Source organism: Aspergillus campestris (assembly GCF_002847485.1).
Source record: "Aspergillus campestris IBT 28561 chromosome Unknown P168scaffold_5, whole genome shotgun sequence".
Classification (NCBI taxonomy): domain Eukaryota; kingdom Fungi; phylum Ascomycota; class Eurotiomycetes; order Eurotiales; family Aspergillaceae; genus Aspergillus; species Aspergillus campestris.
Genome location: NW_020194340.1, coordinates 49,410 through 71,022, shown reverse-complemented (window position 1 = coordinate 71,022; position 21,613 = coordinate 49,410). Strand labels below are relative to the sequence as shown.

General features: G+C 54.0%; 7 protein-coding genes across 7 annotated transcripts; 4 read left to right on the top strand and 3 right to left on the bottom strand.

The window, feature by feature from the left end:
- Positions 1–1,304: 1,304 nt before the first annotated feature.
- P168DRAFT_317662 (putative gibberellin 3-beta hydroxylase) lies at positions 1,305–2,487 on the bottom strand (the record flags this gene model as incomplete). The annotated part of the gene is made up of 3 exons (XM_024840130.1): positions 1,305–1,985; positions 2,047–2,113; positions 2,234–2,487. The coding sequence occupies 3 exons, from the start codon at positions 2,485–2,487 to the stop codon at positions 1,305–1,307; spliced, it is 1,002 nt and encodes a 333-aa protein (XP_024693201.1).
- Positions 2,488–4,308: 1,821 nt separating this feature from the next.
- P168DRAFT_235326 (FluG family protein) lies at positions 4,309–5,658 on the top strand (the record flags this gene model as incomplete). Its single annotated transcript, XM_024833461.1, has 1 exon — positions 4,309–5,658. The coding sequence occupies one exon, from the start codon at positions 4,309–4,311 to the stop codon at positions 5,656–5,658; it is 1,350 nt and encodes a 449-aa protein (XP_024693200.1).
- A 1,276-nt stretch (positions 5,659–6,934) lies between these two features.
- P168DRAFT_280996 (phosphatidylserine decarboxylase) lies at positions 6,935–8,089 on the top strand (the record flags this gene model as incomplete). Its single annotated transcript, XM_024835900.1, has 1 exon — positions 6,935–8,089. The coding sequence occupies one exon, from the start codon at positions 6,935–6,937 to the stop codon at positions 8,087–8,089; it is 1,155 nt and encodes a 384-aa protein (XP_024693199.1).
- Positions 8,090–9,306: 1,217 nt separating this feature from the next.
- Positions 9,307–11,512, top strand: P168DRAFT_326429 (putative pH signal transduction protein PalI; the record flags this gene model as incomplete). Its single annotated transcript, XM_024841119.1, has 3 exons — positions 9,307–9,824; positions 9,882–10,980; positions 11,062–11,512. Exons 1-3 carry the CDS (start codon positions 9,635–9,637, stop codon positions 11,510–11,512), a joined length of 1,740 nt encoding a protein of 579 aa, XP_024693198.1. The 5' UTR covers positions 9,307–9,634.
- A 96-nt stretch (positions 11,513–11,608) lies between these two features.
- Positions 11,609–13,575, bottom strand: P168DRAFT_136727 (cytochrome P450). The gene is made up of 5 exons (XM_024832720.1): positions 13,519–13,575; positions 13,323–13,432; positions 12,162–13,277; positions 11,921–12,087; positions 11,609–11,867 (listed from the first exon to the last, which is right to left on the bottom strand). Exons 2-5 carry the CDS (start codon positions 13,401–13,403, stop codon positions 11,705–11,707), a joined length of 1,527 nt encoding a protein of 508 aa, XP_024693197.1. The 5' UTR covers positions 13,404–13,432; positions 13,519–13,575; the 3' UTR covers positions 11,609–11,704.
- A 558-nt stretch (positions 13,576–14,133) lies between these two features.
- On the top strand, positions 14,134–15,131 carry P168DRAFT_296403 (uncharacterized protein; the record flags this gene model as incomplete). Its single annotated transcript, XM_024838112.1, has 4 exons — positions 14,134–14,345; positions 14,402–14,565; positions 14,621–14,898; positions 14,949–15,131. The coding sequence occupies 4 exons, from the start codon at positions 14,134–14,136 to the stop codon at positions 15,129–15,131; spliced, it is 837 nt and encodes a 278-aa protein (XP_024693196.1).
- Positions 15,132–18,714: 3,583 nt separating this feature from the next.
- Positions 18,715–20,253, bottom strand: P168DRAFT_296401 (uncharacterized protein; the record flags this gene model as incomplete). Its single annotated transcript, XM_024838111.1, has 3 exons — positions 18,715–18,778; positions 19,111–19,405; positions 19,458–20,253. 3 exons carry the CDS (start codon positions 20,251–20,253, stop codon positions 18,715–18,717), a joined length of 1,155 nt encoding a protein of 384 aa, XP_024693195.1.
- Positions 20,254–21,613: the final 1,360 nt, after the last annotated feature.

The following is a 21,613-nucleotide window of genomic DNA, read 5'->3' as shown; positions in this document are numbered from 1 at the left end:
GGATCGCTGCTACTGCATTGGACACAGGAATGATGTTTAAACGTGATCTTCCAATTTTACCTAGCCAGTAAAGGAAACAAACCTATTACCCAGATTCATTGCATCTGATTATTCCTTCTCTATTGCAATCTGCTGTTAATTAGGCAGAAGCTATGTGGAGGACTATGTAGAGGACCCAGTCTACAAGCAGGACTATGTTTGAGATCGTCGAAACCAGCAAGTGTAAGGACTGATAGAAGGAGCTCGTGCCTTGCAGATGTAAGGTAGGATTATGGTCAATCTGCTCAATAAACAAAATATTATCTCCAAAACGAGTATTATATATAGTTGCCAACCAAGTCGTACGTGATCAACCCCACCATGCAGCCGATGAATGAGGGTCTAAACCTTGAACCATTATTCAAATCTCCCAATCCAGACAACTGACCGCGTAACAGCATTCCGAATGCGTAGTTTGATATGAGATGAAACATGATCATCGTCCAAATCTCCACGGCTCCGAAGTCGCGTCATTTTCGTTGACAATATGTATGTGATGACTACTTTCAACGCAATCAAGTGGTAAGAATACCCAAGACCTTGCTCAACGAACGCGTAACATTGCTCAGCTATAAGCCTGTGGAGCCCATCTAAGACATCTCAATTGAAAGCAATGTCTTCAACCTAGTTGAATCAGTTAGCCCGTACAAATTATGCTCATTACAAAGCTTAAGTCGACGACCCTTCTTCGCCCTTCTTGGTTTTTTTTTGGACGTCCCCGATCCATAGCGCGGCTCACCTTCCTCCAACAACTACAGTTTCTTCACTGCTTGAATCAGCCTGATCTTCCTTCGAACGCTTCATTGTATTTATCTCTACATGGCCTTTGCTTAAGATGTCTACAAGCTCTTGACGCGCGTGGTTGATCTTGCTTAACATAAACTAGTCTTACGATTATGGCTCATGTAATGTATATGTCAATTTATATAAGTCTATCCGAACCTTGACAATACAGTGACTTCAATTCAATTGTAGTGTATTTTGAAACGTTCCAAAGCGCTCTATAGCCTCGAAGTGTTTTCTTAGAAATGACAATTTGTGACGTAGATACGCGAGACATGTAGATTCCTCGAGAAGACCCTCCTCTATCAACCTACATATCCTATCTGACCTTGAACCAAGATCGTATAGAAAAATGAACAGTACCTCAAGATTGTGTTCGATTATATGGGGTTCAAACATTGCCGTGCGTATCCTCTCGAGGCCATCACTCAACAAAGAGTACGGTTGGGAAATGTCGCCGAAGCCAGAGTACGCAAACCTCTTTACACCGCTTGTTCTCTCCAAAAGTCATCCTGGCCCTCGCGTCTCGTGATGATGCTCAAGTTCTTCTGCATCTCCCCGCCCTCGTGGAGTAACTTGTGCTTCATCGTGTTCCACTCGGCCACCGTCCATTCCTTTCCATCGGGAGAGACAATCTTGGTGTGTTCGCTGGGTCGCAAAAAGTGGATGATTGACAGTTTGATCTTGCCTGGATCCTGCGTATAGGGGATCACACGGTGGAGCGACGAGCGCAGAACATTCCCTGAAAGGAACTCCATCGCGTCACCCAGATTGCACACGGCGTGGCCCGGCCGAGGGGGCACAAACATCCATTCCTTTCTTAGTGGGTGGAAAACTTGCAGACCACCGACATCGGAGAAGACCATCGACACACTACCTAGGTCGGTGTGGGGGATGTGTCCGACTTTCTCACTACCTGGGACGTACGGGAGGTATTTCAGGATCTCCAGGTCGGTGGGCGCCGGGCAGCCTTTGCGGTGGTGACGGCCCAGGCTCTGGTCCCCAGTCATGTGGAGGGATCGGGAGAGGCTGTCGACGATGGCTCGGCTCATCTCTCCCAGCTGGTCCTGGGTGGCCTCGATGAGACCCCTCGCATTCTGTATGACTGGAGGCCCGGGCATGGGGTCTTCGGGGGGGATCTGAGCCAGCGGGTGCTCCATCAGCTAGATGTTTCGTATTAGTTTCGAAGATCAGCCATTCTGATATTGCACGAAGAAGTCTCACAATAATCCCCTCCCACCCGTCCTTCTTCCCTTTCACGGCACCCTCCTGCTTCCCAGCCGGCTTATAGCTGTTTTGTGTCAGTTGCAGTGTCACGACGGCTCATTCATCGATTCTCATAGAACATAGGAAAAGGGAGACCGACGAGAAAGACTTATATTTCAAGTCATCAAGATGGAACAGAGCCCACTTTTCCTTGATCGACTCCGGAAGGTCGTAGAAGTCCAGTGCCGTGGAGGCCATCTCTGCAACCAGAGACAGGACGGGGCTAGATGGATGGTCTCGACAGTCCAGATAGAAGAACCCTAGGTCTTTACACGCCTCAAGGAGATCTTTCTGGGTCTGTGGGTCATTGCCAAGGAGTTTCGCGGCTGAGATGGTCGTGAGTTGCACGTTTGCCGATGCCCCGTCCGCCAAGGGTCCGTCGTCTATATCGCGTGTCATATTGCTGTTGGAGATAGTCTTAATGTTTCAGTTTGGAATTGTGTTGGGGGAGTGGGCTGGGGTTGGTATATTAACGCTATCAAGAAAAAAGTGATGTGTACTCCAATTCAGAAGAGAGCTGTGCCCAGTGGGATATTGAAGAGGTTACCGTTTAAATAGTTGGGATGAACTATAGGATAGAGTATTTCCTACGGTCTCCCAACGCGAGGTGGCCATGCGTAACCACACACGCATGAACCATCGTGCGATGGCACATACAACTCTTTAAAATTATGTACGACCCAGCGATATGCACCGGTGAGACTCGGGTCTCATCAAAACTCTACCGCATCCATTTTGCTCATGGCTCAAGACCACCCCTGCGTTCTCCCCCAGCAGCCTCGTCCCTTCACCGATGAGGTTGACTTGCCGCCATGGAAAATCTACACCCGGTTCTTTGTAACACTCAAACCTGCTACCTGATAGGTTTGACGTTGATAGACTCGACTGGTCATGCAAGGTTTTTTTTCTTTTTTTCATATGTGTTTGAGTGACTCTGGATGCCGCACGCGTTGGATTAAAGAGTTGGTCCCGCTTTCCAGCTGTATTCTTAGAGACTTCTTGTTGTAGAAACCGGTGTAGAGACGACACATAGAGGGAGGCATGATAGACAAGCATACGCTGACGCGTGTACCATCTCGATGAATGCATTTGCGCCTCACTTTGCTCGGCTCTGTAATAGACACAATCATGTAGCATCTTAGCAAAAAGCGGTAAATCCTTCGTGGAATGCTGTTCGGACACAATTAGTCCACGAGAACCTGAGGATGGACGGTCTTGCGGCCAGATTGAAACAATCTCTTATACAGTGGAAGCAGTACGTTAAATAACAACCACTGCACCAAACTACTGAACAGCACTTTGAGAGGGCTTGACTTGACTCATCTCCCTAGTATCAGATATCGTGAAGTTGGTCCAATCAGCCTTCAATAACACAGTTGCTACCTAGTTGATATGGCCACGCTGAGTACGTGACAGTGAAGTATAGATCGACAGGGATGCTGCATACATAATAGGGTACAGACCTGGCTCCGCCAGCCGCTGTCAGCGGCCCGAATGTATGGATGTCTGGCATGGTTAAAGACCCCCCCACTGAATGGGAGCACCCGATGCCATTCATGTGGCTGGGTTTCCCAAAGGTAAAAATCCGCTCTGTCCCACGTAATATAAGCAACAAACCGCATACAATACGGGATGGGGAGGTGCTCGGTTGATACGTTGTGAGAAGCCGGCGGTGATGGCCATCTGGACGAGTGTGCTGAGGATGATGCACCAGCAGTCTGGGACGCGTCACCATTATCCAATGTGAAAGCAATCAAAAAATGAACCGATTGTATCTCGTACTCCGTCCAATTCAATACCAGCATCATTCGCAATATTTGACGTCATCACGCATGGCCCGTCACTCGACGTACACCACAGTACTCCGTCCTCTGGGCGCAGAGGACACAATGCAAGAAAGGAAACTATTTCGCAATAAATCCCTGTTCCATGCATGGGATGGGGGAGTGGTGGATCCAAACAATCCGTTATCCACCCCCTTGATATGCAAGTACTCTCGTATTACCCAGTCTGCAGACGGAGTACATCAGTAGGGCGACCCTACAGAACCACCTCAGCCACCGAGGGGTACTCACGATGCAACCTTCAAGCAGGCTACACCGCTTCTCTGCTACGGAGAGAATGATAATGGGTACAAGAAGGGAGCCTGCGGATTTCCCCTTCTAGCGATCCATCCCTATCATCCCTCGAACGTCCCCCCTCTCTTCAACCCAAACAGCAATGAAAACGCCAAACGTAAAGCTGGATCAGTGGCACAAATTCCTGGCCGCGAATTCCAAGGTCGAATTCGTCTGGCTCCAGGTGCTGTCCTATTCGTCTAGGCCGTATGTGCGAATTGTCCCGACGGCCAGATTCACCGAGATCCTCCAGAGCAGAAAGTACGTATCGGTGCCGACGGCCGCGTTCTCGTTTGATCCCGAGGACCACCTCGTCAGAGGGAGCTCCCCATGCGGTACTTTCTATCTCTGTCCCGACCTGGACAGCATCTACTGCCAGGCGGGCTCGGAGGGCACCCGGGCAGTAGTCCAATGCAGCTGTGTCGACGAGGGCGACACGCCCATCGACGAGTGCGCCCGCTCCAGACTCCAAGCGCTAGATGAGCTCGTGCAGCGTGAAACGGGGTTGACAGCGCTGGTCGGCTTCGAAGTCGAGCTGGTGCTCATGAAAGCCGAGTCGCAACCGGACGGAACAGTGCAGTACCGTCCCCTGAGTGACGTGCACAATTGGTCGTGCATCACGCTAGAGGATACCAAGATCCTGGGCGTGCTAGAGAGCATATCCCGCTCCTTAGCCGACGCAGGCGTCCAGATCGAACAGTTCCACGCCGAGTGTGCCCCCGCCCAGTGGGAGTTCGTTCTGCCCCCGGCGCCCCCCGTCCAATCCATCGATATGCTGCTGCGAGCCCGCGAGACCATTCGCACCGTCGCCTTCTCACACGGCCTGCACGCAACCCTGTACCCGCGCCCGTCGCCGGACCACGCTGGCACGGGCGCTCACGTCCATATCTCGCTAAACAGCCCGGGCGAGGAGCGACTGGCGGCCAACCGCGTCGAGCCGTTCTTCGCTGGGCTGGTGCAGCACATGCCGGCTATTCTGGCCTTTGCGCTGCCAATGGAGCCGAGCTACGATCGCCTGAAGGCGGGCATCTGGAGCGGCGGGGAGTACGCGTGCTGGGGGTGGGAGAACAAGGAGACGCCGCTCCGGCGAGTCAAGGGCAATCGGTTCGAGTTCAAACTGATGGACGGACTGGCCAACCCGTTTCTCACGCTTGCGGCCATCTTTGCGGCCGGACTTGAGGGGCTGCGGTCGAAAATCAGGTTAGAGGGAGGACCTTGTCCCCAGGCGGCAGCGGATCTTAGCAATGACGAACGGCGCAAACTGGGGGTGCATATTTTGCTCCCTCGGACGCTTGATGAGAGCTTGAGGGAGCTCGAACGCGATGCCAGTCTCTGTGGCGCCCTCAGCAAGCAAGCTGTGACAACCTATGGGGGACTCAAACGGGGCGAGGCCGAATGGTTTCGGCGGATGGAGCCTGAAAAGCAGATGGCTTGGTTGATATCTAGGTACTGAGGTGGTGATTTAGAGATGATTTGACGTGACGCGTTGGCACAATGATAATACAATACAGCATTGAAATAGATGATCTTGAACAATATTTTCTTTTCATTTGTACACGGGTTGTCAAAGGCATTAGCGGCATCATCGTACCGTATGTTTATAATCCCATGATCTATAACCTTAGATCTGTGATTTCGTGGTCTATAATTTCTTGATCTATAACCCCTCGATATATGAGACTCTTGATCTATACAGCTCTTAACCGCCATGGCTCTCAGACATTGTTGCAGACAGTAAATATACAACGGAACCTGTCAATTGATCATCGTGGTTGTAATGGAAGTAAGGCGCTCCCCGCAGGTATGATTCAAGCCCTGAATAGATTAGCTCATTTCCGTCGAATCAATATTCATTCTATTTCATTGCAGTGTACCGTTCTGCTTTTCGAAATCCCCGGACGCTCAGTAGTAACGGGCGCATTCCACAGCAGACTATGAATGCAACGCGCACGGTGCCCACTTATCGACAGCGGAGCTGACTCGACACCGTGCAAGGGGTATATTGCGCGGTATTCGGGTCTCACCGACATTCGTACGATCCGCGGCTGGTATTCGTTAATTGCTTGTGCTTGGAGGGTGGAGTGCGTCGACGTTGAAGGGCTGGCTGAGACTGACCTGGTGCAGGGTTCGATGACGCGCAGGTGGTTGGACGTTATGGATGACGATCGCCGCTGACGACGGCACTTGCATGTTGAAACCCTTTGCCCTGGCTTCGACACAGTCCTGAAATGGGCCGATGTGAGGCACTGTTACGGAGTTCATTACGTATTCTCCTGTCGGCCTCCCCTGGCTTGGTACGTGGGCTGTGGAGTGGCTAACCACGTTGAGATTTAGGGACAGGATGCACATACCGTCGTCCGGTCAATCTGTGGGGAGTATTAGCCGTGGTATTGCTGGTATGTTCTGTTTGTATGAGATTGGTACAGTATGGGGCTGCCCTCACAGTGAACATGGGAGGGTTATACAGGGAGATGGTAACTCCCAGACCATACGTGTCTTGCAGGTAAAGCCGGGGAGATGTCGCAGGCGAAGCACCCCCCTTTATAGCGGTCAGGGTTTGTTTGGTTTGGATAGGATGTATAAAAGGGGACGCTCGAGGGCATTGCGAGAAATCCTATCTCTCTTTCACACCCTCTTTTCCCATCTGCCCTGGAACGGATCCGCCATTGGACGCCCACGTTGATTTCTCTCTACCAGTCAGTTCATATTCAATCATCTTGTCCGGGACAATGGCAAGGACCTTCGCAAATGTCGTACAGACCCTCTCTACTGAGGTGACGGACCAGCCCGGTCTACAGCCCGCGTTTGAGCAGGCCGTCGCCGACGCTCGAAAAGTGGCCCCGGTTGCCATGGACCGCCACGGCATCGCCTCGCTGACCGACTTCTACGCCTACCTCGACCACCTGCTGACGTGGATCCCCCGCGAGGACAGCACCTCGGGCGTGATGACGGAGAAGATCTGCCTGTTCTACCTCGTGCTCAACCAGCCGTCGGTCTTCGCGCTGCAAACCCCCGTCAGCCCGTCGACCAGTCGGGGCCCGCTCTCGTGGACGTCGCAGTGGATTGTGGACTACGTGCGCTGCCTGGGCGCCTTCATGGACACCCCGGGGTCCGTGACCAAGGAGTCCCTGGCCACCTTCCGCCAGGCGACCAAGTACCGGATGAACGACTACATCGAGCCCGAAGGCGGGTGGAAGACGTTCAACGAGTTCTTCGCGCGGCACGTCAAGCCCGAGTGCCGGCCCGTCGCGGACGTCGCCAGCCCTCACGTCCTGGTGAGCCCTACCGACTGCACGTTTGTCGGGTCGTGGCCCGTGGACGAGCGGGGGTCGGTCTCGTTCAAGGGGATCGAGTGGTCGATCCCGGAGCTGCTGCAGGATAGCAAGTACGCGGACCGGTTCACGGGGGGCACGTTCATGCACTCGTACCTGTCGCCGACGGACTACCACCGGCAGCACAGCCCTCTGCCGGGCAAGGTGCTGGAGACGAAGATCATCCAGGGCCAGTGCTATATGGAGGTCGGCCACGACGGGGCGGGCGATATGCAGGCGGGTCGGCGGGATGCCAAGACCGAGAAGCCGCTGGAGATTGTGGACGGGGATGGGTTCCAGTGGTGCCAGACGCGTGGTCTCCTGGTGCTGGACACCGCCGTGGGTCTGGTGGCGGTACTGCCTGTGGGGATGTGCCATATCTGCTCGGTTGTGATGACAGTCCAAGAGGGACAGACCCTGGAAAAGGGGCAGGAGATCTCGTATTTCCAGTTCGGGGGGTCGGATATCGGTCTGGTGTTTGAGCGGTCGAGCACGGTTGATTTGAACGTGACGCCGGGGCAGCCTTTGAAGATGGGCGAGAAGATGGGCGCGGTGTTTTCGAAACGTCCCTAACCAATGGACGTTTGCGGTGGCTGATCTAGTTTTATTTTATATTTTCTTCTTCTGTCGCTCGACGAGCAGCCGGGCTTGGGGGTCGATTCAGGGGGTTTATTTCTGGGGCTTAGGATAGCAGGATTGGGGTAATTCGACATGAACTCGCTGCGATTGGATGGATATGGCATTGCATTGGTAGGTATGATCTAGAAATCCATTGACCTATCTCGTCTAATATATTCCTGGGATAGTAGTCATATTATGCCCGACCAAATGCCAATTCGTATTGGCAGAGTGGCTGAGATATATTGGCATAGTACGGCGGATGGCGTTGCTAGGGACAAGCAATCATTTCAGTCACTCGAGCGCCTAGTTTTATATTCTTGTGGAGCTTTGAATATTATAATAGGATATATTCTAGTCACATATGTTCCGATCTCTAGTATTACTTATGACTACGGAGTACAGAGTATATGGTTATCAAAAGACGTTGAGAGATGTAATCATTCGTAGTTGGTCTAGGGCATGCTCCCGTGAATATATATAGAGTATCTGATAACATATACAAGTACTTACAGTTGTATCTATATATCCCGAGTTATACATATGATGCAGGAGAGTTCTGGACATGTGCTCTACTAAGCTCTACATCATACTTTCGAAGCTTTCCAGTGGTAGAGCTCCATATAAACTTTGGACTTACGCCGCAGTGTGGGGGGGCCAATCATCCCACCACGTCTAAAAAGACCGACTATGATAAGCTTCCTGCTTGGCATTATAGATACCACTATGGTTTAAGCAGATATCATATAATATATTATTATCCTAGTATTCAGCTATTTGTTTGTCACTGTCGTACCCTCCAGGATATCGACCAACGGGGCAAACGGACTCCGCCCCATCGACATGACGGGAGAAGGATCCACTTGGGGGATTGATGAAACACTTCTCTCTTGTTTTCTCAGTCTTTATGATATGGAAGAATATTGAATTGATAGATGAAGTAGTAGAAAGAAGAGAGTCACTGTCAGAATAACATTGTCTAGAGTCTTACTTCTATCATTATTATATGATCAGTACTATAAGATTCTCAGGCAAATAATGATGGTGATTTAAAGATTGATAGGTGGGACTGCATCCTCAGGCCGCCAATCACGTTCTCTCTCCACTTTTTCTCTCTTTCTTTCTTTCTCCTCTTTCTCCACTTTCTCTTTCTCTCTCACACTCGCTTCTCTCCGGCTTCTTTCTTTCTCCTCTCCTCCTCTTCTCTCTTTCATTCATTCTTTCTCTCGTCTATCCTTTATCCTTCTAGACCTGACAGTCCCTGTCTGAGACAGCTCTTGTCAGCCAAAACATCCAAAATCACCAAAAAAGCATGATCTAGTCAACCCCCCCCTCCCCTATCCTTCTGTGAAGCCGGGTCCTTCCTTGTCTTTCTTTCTTTCCCTGGTCCAATTGATTCCTGGGTATCTTCATCCCAGTCCATTCTTTCTTTATTTCCATTGACCTCGTCTCTCTTTCTGGTGGTGAGTCTGGCTGTGCCGACCGACTGCCCACCGCACCATGTTGTTGAAACCCGCCACCCCCCTCACCATCCTCTTACTCGTCGCCTTCGCCCTCCTGCTCCTCTCCGTCATCTCCACCCCGATCGTCAAGGGGATCCCTCTCGCCACCTATAATGATGTCGACTATGGCGTCTTTGGCTACTGCAAGAGCGGCGTCTGCACCAACATCCACATAGGCTACACCAAGGGTACCTCTCTTTTTTTCTCTCTATTTTTGTATCTATACTAATGACTTGATATCATAGAGGACATCAACAACACCGGCGATGACTTCAATCTCCCCTCCACCACCCGTACCTCCCTCTCCTCCATCCTCATCGTCCACCCCGTCGCCGCCTTCCTCACTCTCGTGTGCCTCTGTCTCGCCGCTGCCGCCCACTTCCACGGCCCGTCGCATTCGCCCCGCTACCTCCTCGCCCTGCTGATCCTCCTCTTGCCGACCCTGCTCGTCAGCTTGCTCGCCTTCCTCGTCGACATCCTCCTCTTCGTCCCCCACCTCGGCTGGGGCGGCTGGATCGTCCTCGCCGCCACCATCCTTCTCGTCACCTGCGGCATCGTCACCTGCGCCATGCGCCGCACCCTCGTCAGTCGCAAGGCCCGCAAGCGTCGCATCGCCGAGAACGCCGAGATGAGCGGCGAGAACTACTACAATCGCCAGGCCGCCGCCAACGCCGCCCTCAACGCCACGCCCATCGCCGTCGAGACCAAGGAGACTATGGTTCACGGCCCCTCGGGCTCGCTCGGCAGCGGCCCCACCGTCGCCACCTTCCGCCCCAGCGACGACGACCGCACCCCGCTCAATGGCTCCGCCCCCGATCCCCCCGTCCTCGACGACGGCGCATACCACTCCCCGCCCCGCGACGACTGGAATGGCCCCTACGCCGCCGCTCCGCCCATGCGACCCCTGCGGGGCCCGCCCCGGGGGCCTCCGCCCTCCGGCCCCCGTGGTCGCGGCGGCTATCCCGGTCGCGGCGGCTGGGGACGGGGTGGTCCATATGGGGGACCCCGGGGTCCGCCCCCCGGCGCCCGCGGCGGATACGGCCCGCGCGGCCGCGGTGGTCCCTACGGTGGTCCCTACGGCGGCCCCCCGCCCGGCGGCTATGGTCTCGGTCCCTGGTCCGGTCCCCCGGCCGAGGAGGACCCCTACGCGTACCGCGGCCCGTCCCCGATAGGCGGCGGGCGCCACCCCTCGCCCGGTCCGATTGGGATGGCCGTCTCGGAGGACCAGGCGATCGAGATGACGCCGCAGCCGCGTCGCATGGGCTCCACGGAGCCGGATCCGGGTCTGTCCGTCAACGCCTACCCAGAGCCCGCCAGTCCCTCCAGCCTGTACAGCCGGACGCCGTAAGCTTCTGAAACCCCTCCCACCCCCTCCACCCTCTCGCATGCCGTGTCGCGTAGAACGCGCCTGCTTACGCTCCATAGGTCGTACATCCCCGCGCGGGCCGTCTGGGGTCCCGATCTCCGCGTCGGGACCTCCCCCTCGCCGATCCCCATCTACGGGGCGCCCCCGCCCCTCTCCCGTCCCTCGCCCTCCCCCGACGAGCCGGACGCCGTCGCGCCCCTCGCCAACCGAACTGGACCGAGCGCGGGTAATGCCCGCCTGCCCAGCGCGCTGATGCCGGGTGGCAATGGTGAGCGGACACCGCTGGACGATGTGGAGGAAGGCCCCAGCTCACCGACTACTAGCGATATAAGCCACTTTACCTCCATTTCGGAGCGGCCGGTCAATCCCCGGTGGCATCCGCCGCCGCCCCCTCCGATGCCCACGCGTACGAAGCAGAGCATCTTGTTGGAGAATAATCCCGACTTTGACCTGCGCGTGGGTGCGGGACGGGGAGGACGCATGCCGGCCACCAGATACCCCATTCCTTGATCTTAATCTTTTCTGTCCTTCTTTTCTTCTACTTGTTTATTTTGTGTGTGATGCATTGGGTACATAATATTACCCGGCGAACCGCCATGCGCTCATGCTTGGAGTTGGGCGTTGTGGATATCCCTGTACATATCCAGTAATATATCACATTGAACATGATTATGAGGTGGATGAGTGGTGTCTTTTAGATGGTCAGTGTCCATGTTGGACAGGAGTCAACTTCACGTGAAGACTCCCTTTAGCCCACACGACAAACGACTTTTGATCTATCCAGTCGCGCGAATCGTCGGCCAGCTCCATATCGAAGTTCCAGATCATGCGGGCTAGAATGAGGCGCATTTCCGCGTAGGCCAGACTATACACATTACTACTGCCCCAACGAGCCGGACGGGAAAGGCGGGAACATACTTCTGACCAAGACAGTTGCGCGGTCCTAGGCTAAAAGCCTGCACCGCATGGCGCTTGTCGTCTTCGTAGGCCGGATCGCCCATGTACCGGTCTGGAATGAACTCGTCGGGGTTTTTGAAGTTGCGGGGTGAGCGGTGTGTGGCGAGCATGGGGACGCCGACGGATGTCTATCTTGTCAGTTCACCACATCACTAAACAGGGTTGAATAGATAGGGTCAAAGAAAGGAAAGAGTGATATTACCCCCCCGGGAACCCATCTCCCACAGATAAAATCCCCCTCCTCCACAATCCGCGGAAACCCAAACGGCGCAGGCGGATACATGCGCAGTCCTTCATTCAGCACCGCCAGCGTATACTTCAGCTGGTTCACAGCCGACCAGGTGATTTCCTCCTCGCAGCGAAACGACCCCCTGACCTCCTTCTGCAGCGTCTCCAACACACCCGGCACGGTCAGGAGATAATACGTCACGCCCGACAACAACGTAGCTGTCGTCTCCGACCCCGCAATGATAAGCACGTACGCGTTCGAGATCAGCTCGTCCTCGCTCATCCCTTTCTCAACAGGCTGCTTCAGCACATGGCTGAGGAAGTCCGCGCGCTCATTATCGCCTTTTTCGATCCTCGCGTGTACCTTCTCCCCCGTCATCTGGTTCTGCGCCTGCTTTTCCTCGAACACCTTTCTCGGGATAATCCACCGCATTAGCTTCTCTCCCCACGGAATCCGTCTCAGCACATTCGCCCACGCTGCGTTGTGGAAGTGGCTGTAGAGTACCTGCACCCAGAAGTGATACCGCGAGTTCTGCAGACAGCCGAAGGAGTCGCCGAATGCGAGGTCGCCGATGATGTCGAATGTGGTGTAGTTGTACCATCTGCTTATGTCGACTGTTGCACTTCCCTCCTCCCCTGCAGCTGTAGCAGCACGCAACCGCTCAACCAGTAGATCGATATAGCCCCGGACAATCACCTCCTGTCGCTGGAGACTCCCCTCGCTGAACCCCGGTGCCAGAGCCCGACGATACCGCGCGTGCGTGCGGTCATCTGCCCGCAGCATGGAGGGGATATGGTTCGGCCCGACAGATACATGGCGCAGGTCTTTTGGACGCTGGGGTTTGCCCGGCCGGACGCCGTAGATCTCTTTCCAGGCGGCTGGGTCGGTGAATGTTACTTCGTTGGGGGCGATGCGCACGGCGGGTCCGTATTGGGCGTGGAGGCGTTTTGCGTCGTGGGGGAGGGTGCCTCGCAGGATGGAGCGGAAGAGCGGGAGCGGCGTGGCGGAGTTGGCGAAAGGGCCGGGGAAGGACCGTAGGGGGTGTAGGTAGATGTTGTAGATTATGTAGAGGATTGTTGTTGTGGTAGACTTTTAGTCGGTTAGGTAGTAGCCTATGGAGGGAGGGGGGCTTACGGCGAGGAGGATGAAGCCTAGTATGGCGAGGGGGTTTGAGGGGTTTGAGGGGGTGGAGGGGATTATAGATGGGATGCCCATGGTGGATCCCAGAGCCAGAGACTGTTGTGCTTAGAAGTGTCAGAATATAACTTTATATATCCATTCGTGGAGCCTACGATCATGAGATACGTGGCTGCATCACATGGGATCATACCTCGGACTTATGGTCTACTGATGCACCATTGACACGCAGCTGAGGCTGCCACACTGTTCACCGTGTCGAACGGCATAGTGCTGCGGGATTGTGCAGATCCCTCTACTCGACGTGGACGAGCTAGAGTGGCATTGAGAGAGGGTATCAAGTGGAAGAAGATTGAAGCATTCTGTAACTATCTTGTAGATAGCATTTGTCAGCCATGGCTGTTAAAGTACTCATTAGCTTCCAAAATAAAATCCCATTCATGAACAGATTCCTGTATAGAGTCGGAGAGTCTGACTGATCAGGAACGGAAGGTAATCCATCACGTGCAGCCCAACCGGGCCTAGCCTGTTTCGGACATTGGTCAGGTGTCCCTGTCCTGCCTGAGGCAGACACGCATGTATTCGGGGCATCAGTTCAGGCACTTTCATTGGTCATACTGACCTCACTCCTACGTAGTATATCAATCAACTGCACCTTCCATACCTTCATCATCGATCTTTCCTCACATCGTAAGACTCTTTTAACTCCCCATGTTCCCTCACGTCGTCTTTTGAGCCTGGAGGAACACGCCTTCCCTACTTTCACCACTTTCACTCCTGAAAACGGATCTTTTTTCCAAACTCCACCATGAGTCTCCGTTCCACATCCATCCCCCAGGGAAGACCTCGCTCTGAGAGTCTCCCCCCCTCTGCGCAAAGGCTCTTCGAAGAGATCGCTCACCAGCTGCCCTACATCTCGACATACACTGAGTTGGTATTCGAGAACGTGAAACCTGACGACGGAAGTCTCGTTTGTCGATCCTTGGATGGTCACGCCGAGACCGAACGACGCGGCGCCAGGTCTGACGTCCGCTTTGCCAACTATTTAGCTAATATTGAAACTAATATGATGGTAGGATCAATTATAACTCGGTGACCAGAGTCCTACGCCTTAAATTCATGCCCATCAGTCTACACGACGTCCACCAGCGGTGGATAAACACCAGCATTGTCGAATGGCGATACAGGGACCTCTTAACTGAACAGGAATCAGATCTGTTGTGGAGCGGCGTTGGGACCAGTGTGTACATAGTCCTTCGGTCATGTTGTTGCGCTAATAACTTACATTGTCTTAGCCTTTGACCAATTCTCGGGTATGTACAGCGGTTCATCAAAGCAGCCAGACCATTACCTTCGAGTGGACACGGATCCATCACCGCAGATAGTAGTCGAGTCAGGGTGGTCAGAATCCTTTCCACACCTTCGCAATGATAAAGATTTGTGGATGCTCGGAGATCCGTCTGTTGTGCTTGTGATCCTGTTACGGTGGACAACGATATCAAATGGGCGAATCAAGGGCTGTGCTGAAGTATGGCGCCGGGACACAGTTGGGAGACTTATTTCAAGCACCCTGGTGATTATCTGTTGATTGCAAACCCACGACCGAAGGCTAATATCTATTAGGATATCTTCCCAGCGCCCTCGCCATCACCCCCGACCGAAATGATTCAGTTCACGAAAAGGGAGCTGTTCGGTGCTGCCATGACACCAGGGGCAAACCCCGACACTGTCTTTGAGTTAGATGTCGCTAAGCTAAGGCAATTTGCCGAAGAAGTGATTACGAAAATGAATATGCAACCAGCATAGCTGCCCAATAGCACTGGGCTTCCTGAATGTTCTGCAGTGGATATCTTTACCCAATGAATCTTTTGCCTTTGCTTTCACTCAAAATGCAGTCCCTGTTGATTAGTTCGTGGATTAGTACACCGGATATATCATTATGATACATCAGGGCCAATGTTATGCGATAAATTGATTCAGCAAGTAAATCGTAACACTATCTAATATTAATCAAGATCATACACCAGTGACCACATGTACTAAGTAAAAGTGACATCACTGCTCCGCTATATCTAAGCACTGTTTTCAGCCATGACTGTGATCTCCGCAGCAGACTTGGAAGAATATGAGGAAGCTCAATAGTCTTTTAAGCCATGGCTGAGATCTCTCTCGCCAATTTAGAGAGAGCTGGGAAAGCCTTTCTTACCTTTCTCTAGATCTTAGTAAGATCTACATGCTCTTTTTAGCCACGACTGAGATCTTGATAGTGGACTTAAAAGAAGACATGAACACTATAATCTTCTCAGTCATGATTAAGATCTCTATAACAGACTTGAAAGAAGATAAGAAAGTGTGGGAAATCAGGGGTATTCTGCCAAGCGACACCGCTATCATCGCCTTTTCTTGTTTGCCATCATCGAGGCCTTACTTTGATTAGACTGGTCCTATTAATATTCTTTTATATAACAAAAACAACGTTAGAATAGTCTAGATTATACATGTGATCCTAACACTCAGACATATCCAGCAGACTGCACCTCTCTCTCCTCCCCTTGCCATTTTGTATATACGAGACTAGAAGAACATAGTTTTTAGTCCTGTGCTAGAAAGATATATAGGTGAGTTGCTAGATTTATCACTCTATTATCTCTTTACTGTGTACCCAAGATCATCACAACCCTGTAACCACACTACTAATGCCGGTTGACTAGCCCTATCAAGGCTCTTTGACTGTCGGTCACTCGGAAGGATCTTGAAAACTGATAAAATCAGTATGATTCATCTCTCTCTCTCTCTCACACACACACATAGATAGCCAGGGTGGATAATATCTGTCGCAAACCAAGAACAGGATAAATTACCCACCAAGACCACTGATTAGTCTCGTGACACCTTTTTAGTGTAGCGGGAATTATCTGTTCTATCAATGTTGATGACATTGTTGAGCACTGCCCAACAGGGTTCAACAGGAGATACACCCTTTACTCAAAGATAAGGCAAGGTACCTGTTTGTACATCGCCTGTTCTTGGTGGGTTTAACACCAAGAACACTCAAATTTCGTCAACCAAGCATGCCGTTGGGATATCAGTCATATCAGGCCCTAGTTCGCAGTTCGGCATTTTGGTGTAGTAGTTGGAACATGCTTAATTCATCTATTATAGGACCATATATTTAGACCTTGAATGGGCTAAAAACACCAGGATCATGAACCGTTCTTCTGACTATCGAGTGGCTGAGAGTTAGTCTCGACTATCGGTCTTAGCCGGGGATGGCATCATCAGGCGTCCAACATCGAGGGGAGCACGGGATCCGTATAACCCTAACTGCTTCAATCGCGTCCTTCCATCCACACCAAACACATCTCGATGCTAGATTCCAACTGCTTCAATAATACTCCCCTATACACAGTCCCAACCCAGTCACGACTGTTCAGCTCAGAGGGGCGATCCGACCGTCAGCGTGGATTGCTCGAAGCTTAGCAGACAGGGAGTCAGCCTTGCCGATCATGCCTGCTCTCATCTAGTCGCCTCGTAAACCGCCAGCAATTCGCCAGTCCCTGAATCCTGGCAGTCTTGGCCCTGAGGCCGGTTCTCAGGCGGAGCAGGAAATTTTATTTTCTATTCTTTTTGTTTTCCCTGGACTCGGACGCAGGAGGCTCGTGGAGGGCCTTATTACCTGTCAATGCCCCGGACCTCCTTATCCCACAGCCCAACCCCACAAGACCATCATGGTGGTCTCCTCTCGCCTGGCTTTTTGTCTCGCATGGCTGCTCTCCGCGAGCCCCATCATCGAGGCCGCTAGTCCCTTCAGCACCTTCAAATGGTCCGATCGCACCTACGGTCCTGACGGTCCGTGGTACGCCGTCACCGTCGAGCTGGGCAGCAAACGCCAACCCATCGACCTCTACCCCGGCGACCGGTGGGCCAGCACCATCCTGCTCGACAATGCATGCGACAATAAGACCGTCTCGGACGTCTGCTATGCCGAGCGTGCCGGCATGTTCGACTCCAATCGCTCGACCAGCAATGCCCCCGGGCTCTACAACACCTGGGTGACCAGCACCAACTTCGCCACCAACCTGGGCACGAAACTGCACCGCGTCATGGGCGACAGTGTTGTCATCGGCGCCACCGAACCCACGCGCAACATCAGCTTCGACGCCGTCAGCGAGGGCTACACGACCTACCCCAACGGCAAGAATTATCCCGTCCTTGTGGGCACCCTCGCCATCGGCGCCCCCCGCCGCTACCACATCGTCGAAGGGTGGCGCTTCAACATGATCGGCGCCTACCTCTACCATCTGTCCGCCGGCGAGGCCCAGCTGCCTTCCTACTCCTACGGCATGCATATCGGCTCCGTGGCCCTCGACGTCCCCCCGTCCCTGATCCTGGGCGGCTACGACCGCAACCGCGTGCTGGGCAATGTCAGCCGGCAGCCCGTCGGCCAGGACTCCGGGGGCACCGGCGCCCTGCGCATCAAAATGACCGACATCACCATCGGCGTCGCTGGCGGGGAGTCTCCGTTCGAGGAATCCAGCTACGACGGGCTCCTGCAGCGCGACGACCACTCCGACCCCAAAACCAGCCAGTCTCTCGAGGCCGACCTCGAACCCGTCAAGCCCTACCTCTACCTCCCCAAATCCACATGCGACAACATCGCCGCGCGTTTGCCTGTCACCTTCGACCCCGGCCTGGGCCTCTATTTCTGGGACACCGATAACCCGCAGTACGACCGTATCGTGGGCTCGGCGGCCTACCTCGGCTTCCAGTTCTACGGCAACAACTCCAACTCCAACAAGCTCGAAGTGAAAGTCCCCTTTGCACTCCTTTCTCTGACGTTGCAGGAGCCGCTCGTCGAAAAGAACACTTCCTACTTCCCCTGCTTCCCCTCCGACAGCGACCCCGTCATCCTCGGTCGCTCCTTTCTCCAGGCCGCCTTCATCGCTTCCAACTGGCACGACGACACCGGCACCGGCGAGTGGTACCTGGCCCAGGCCCCGGGCCCCGCCGTCGCCTCCACCCCGGAAGTGACCGTCATCGAACCGGATGACTCTACCCTCGCCGCCTCCTCCGACACTTGGGAGAGCTCCTGGGCTGACCATTGGGGGGTAGATCTCGGCGACGCAGGAGAGTCGTCCGCCGCGCGCCTGTCCACCGGCGCCAAAGTCGGCGTGGGCGTCGGGGCCGGGGTCGGCGGTCTTCTCCTAATCGGAGCGGTGGCCGCAGCGTGGTGGCTGCTCCGACGGCGTCGTCGGCAACGGGAACAGGCCCAGGCGCTCGCCGCACAGGACGCGGCGGCCGGCGAGAGACCGCCGCTCTCGTCCGAGTCGAAGAATCCGAGGGAATTGGCCGGTGAGGGTCGCCCGCACGAGATGCACAATTCGACGATCTACGAGGCGCCCGAGTCGGATCCGGGGAAGTCGAAGCCGTCGGAGCGGTTCGAGTTGGCGTGACTTTGTTTGTCTCTGGTAATTATAGCGATATCCGTCTATTACAGACACGTAATATAATGAAGCGATACCCGATCTCTATATCCATGCCGATACCAAGTTTGTATAGTTTGAATTAATAAATAGTAGTCATTGTATACTTGTCTATATTCATGGTGATACTGGCTAGCACACCTCTATATTAGTATATAATCCGTCTATCATCTTCTATCAGCGTCAAATGTGTTCCTTGAACACCCAACCAAACCACCGGTCATTGCTTCTTGGCCTTGCCCGTCTGCCACCAGTACACGCCCTCCTGGCGCTCCCCAGGCGCACAATCCTCCGACACATACCAGCAGCGGTGGAAGGTGTCGACAAGGGACTTGAGGAAGCTCTCGTCCTTGGTCTCGTGGTAGTGCTCCTGCAGCAGCGGCTGAATCGCCTCCGTCGCTTCCTGCGCGTGGTAGAAAGGAATACGCGGGAACAGGTGGTGCACCACGTGGTAGTCGATGATCTCGTGCATGAAGTGGCGTCCGATGAAGCCGAAGCTACGGTCAATCGTGCAGAGTGCGCCGCTAGTGAACGACCACTTCTCGGGGGAGAAGTGGGGCACGGACGGGTGCGTGTGGTGAAGGTAGGTGATTGCCACTGTTTTTGTCAGTATTTGCATCATAGTAAGGAAAGAACGAAAAAGACATACCCAGCCAGTGGTGCACCCAGAAGTACGGAATCACATAGAGAAGAACCACCTTCTGCCACCCGAATTGCCACCCCACATATCCCCACACGCTCGCCGTCATCAGCAGCCCCATATCCGTCAGGAAGATGAGCAAGCCCTGGCCCGGCACCCAGAGCGTGCCGTTCGGTGCGTAGTGCGACAGGTTGCGCGCCTTGGCCACATCGTCCACCCCCGGGATACTCTCCTTGCCGGCCGACACGTACTGGAACATGTACATCTGCCAGCCGAACAGCTGGTGGCCGAGCAGATGCGCCACGCTGGTGGCCAGCGGGGTCTCCTCGATCAGCTCGTGCACCTGGTCGAGCACGCTGAGCTTCCGGTTCTCCATGAATTCGCTCTCAGTGTAGGGCACGAAGGCCGTGTCGCGGGTCAGATGCCCAGTGTAGCGGTGGTGGCGGGCGTGCGTGATCTTCCACGAGTAGTAGGGCACCATCAGCGCCGAGTGCAGCGCCCAGCCGACGAAGTTGTTCAGTCGCGTTGACGGCGAGAAGGCACCGTGGCCACACTCGTGCGCCAGGATCCAGAGCCCCGTGCCGACGCAGCCCTGGAGGAAGGTGTAGAGCGTCCAGGCGACGATGCGCAGCGACCCCGTGGGGATCGAATCGATGTAGGAGGCGGCGTAGATGAGAACCCCCGCGTAGAGGACATCGCGCGCGACGTACAGCAGCGACCGGGTGGCCGAGCGTTCAAAGCAGTGGTCGGGAATGGCGTCGCGGAGGGCCCCCAGCGTGGGCTGCTCCGTCTTGAGCGAAACCATCACGGGCTTGGACTCCATGGTGGAGGTTTGGGTGGCCATGGCGAAGGATGTAGTCGTAACTTGACGACGGACGGGGAAGGGTCTCGTTTCATTCTTTTTATTTCTTGACCGTTGGACCCTGCTAGGCCCGAATTGAACAGTCTCTGTTTTTTTTTTTTTTTTTTCTCTAATATCTCTTAATACTTTTTTGCCCTCGCCTAATAGCGTGGACCTGATATCGACGTGCTAAGCCTGGGATGTTATCCAAATGGATCCACCTCTGGCCGGTGATCCCAATCAAACCCCCCAAAAGCGTTGGGTGGGATCCACCGGTCATGACGGGTCACAGTAGCTCATTCCCCTATCTTCTGGCTGGCTTTTTCTGCGGAAATTGTGGTCATCGACGGTATGGACCGGATGACAGTAATATTCTCGAATCTCTCATTGGCATTCGCCATTAGACTCCCGTTAAGCTATGTTTACTCTAACAGGGCTATCTTATCTGGCATCTCATGTGCTCCCACCCTGCTCTCCTCTATCCTCGGGCAAGAAGATCAATTTTCCCATTACAGAAACCTCCGGTCGCCACTGACTAGGAAAAAGAGTCAAGGGACCCAACCAGAACGAATCGAAAAGGGGACAGGCTGACCAGTCAAATGCGAAGTCGCGGCTCGGGTCTCCTATTTCGGGCCCGGTGGGTCGCGGCGTTTGCCAAGGGCGTCGAGGTGAGATCCCTAGCTTGTCTCGGATTCTGTGGAAATCGTCGTGAAAATTTCGAATCCGCGTGAAGTTCTCGTGACACGTGCAAATAGGGACCCGTGGATTTGAAGGATCGGAGGGAGGATTCTTCTGGACGGTCTTCCTGAATCCCATCTGCGAATAGCGCCAATGCTGGGCTCGCATGTGATGATCACTTAGACTTCCCGACCTTTATCGCTCAAAGATAACCCCTGACTCTGATCTGTCGGGTTGTTGGGACTCAAGAATGCCCCGGTGGATCCCGTGTCTCTTTCTTGTTGTAGCTAGCTTGCCTCCTGTTTGTCGGTCTGGCGATCATGAATCTTCCAGATGGTTAGGGCTTCCCCGACAGCCCTAACTGGATGGACTCAACCTGACCAGTTCGGTCTGCAACAAAGGAAGGATCAAAGCCAGGCAGGTCCTGGAAACTCCGTCGGCAGGGTGCATCGATAGATCAACCACTCCTACAGCCCGTCACCCTGGATCGGCCGGTCACGTTTCAACCCGTCCGAAGCTCCGACGGGCGCAATGGAAACCAATGTAAACATAAACCAGGCCATCCCCAACCAGGACCGGGACAATCCACGCAGAACGGTGTCACAACAGGAGACATCCTTTTGAGGGCCGCAAACTCGGACCCGGC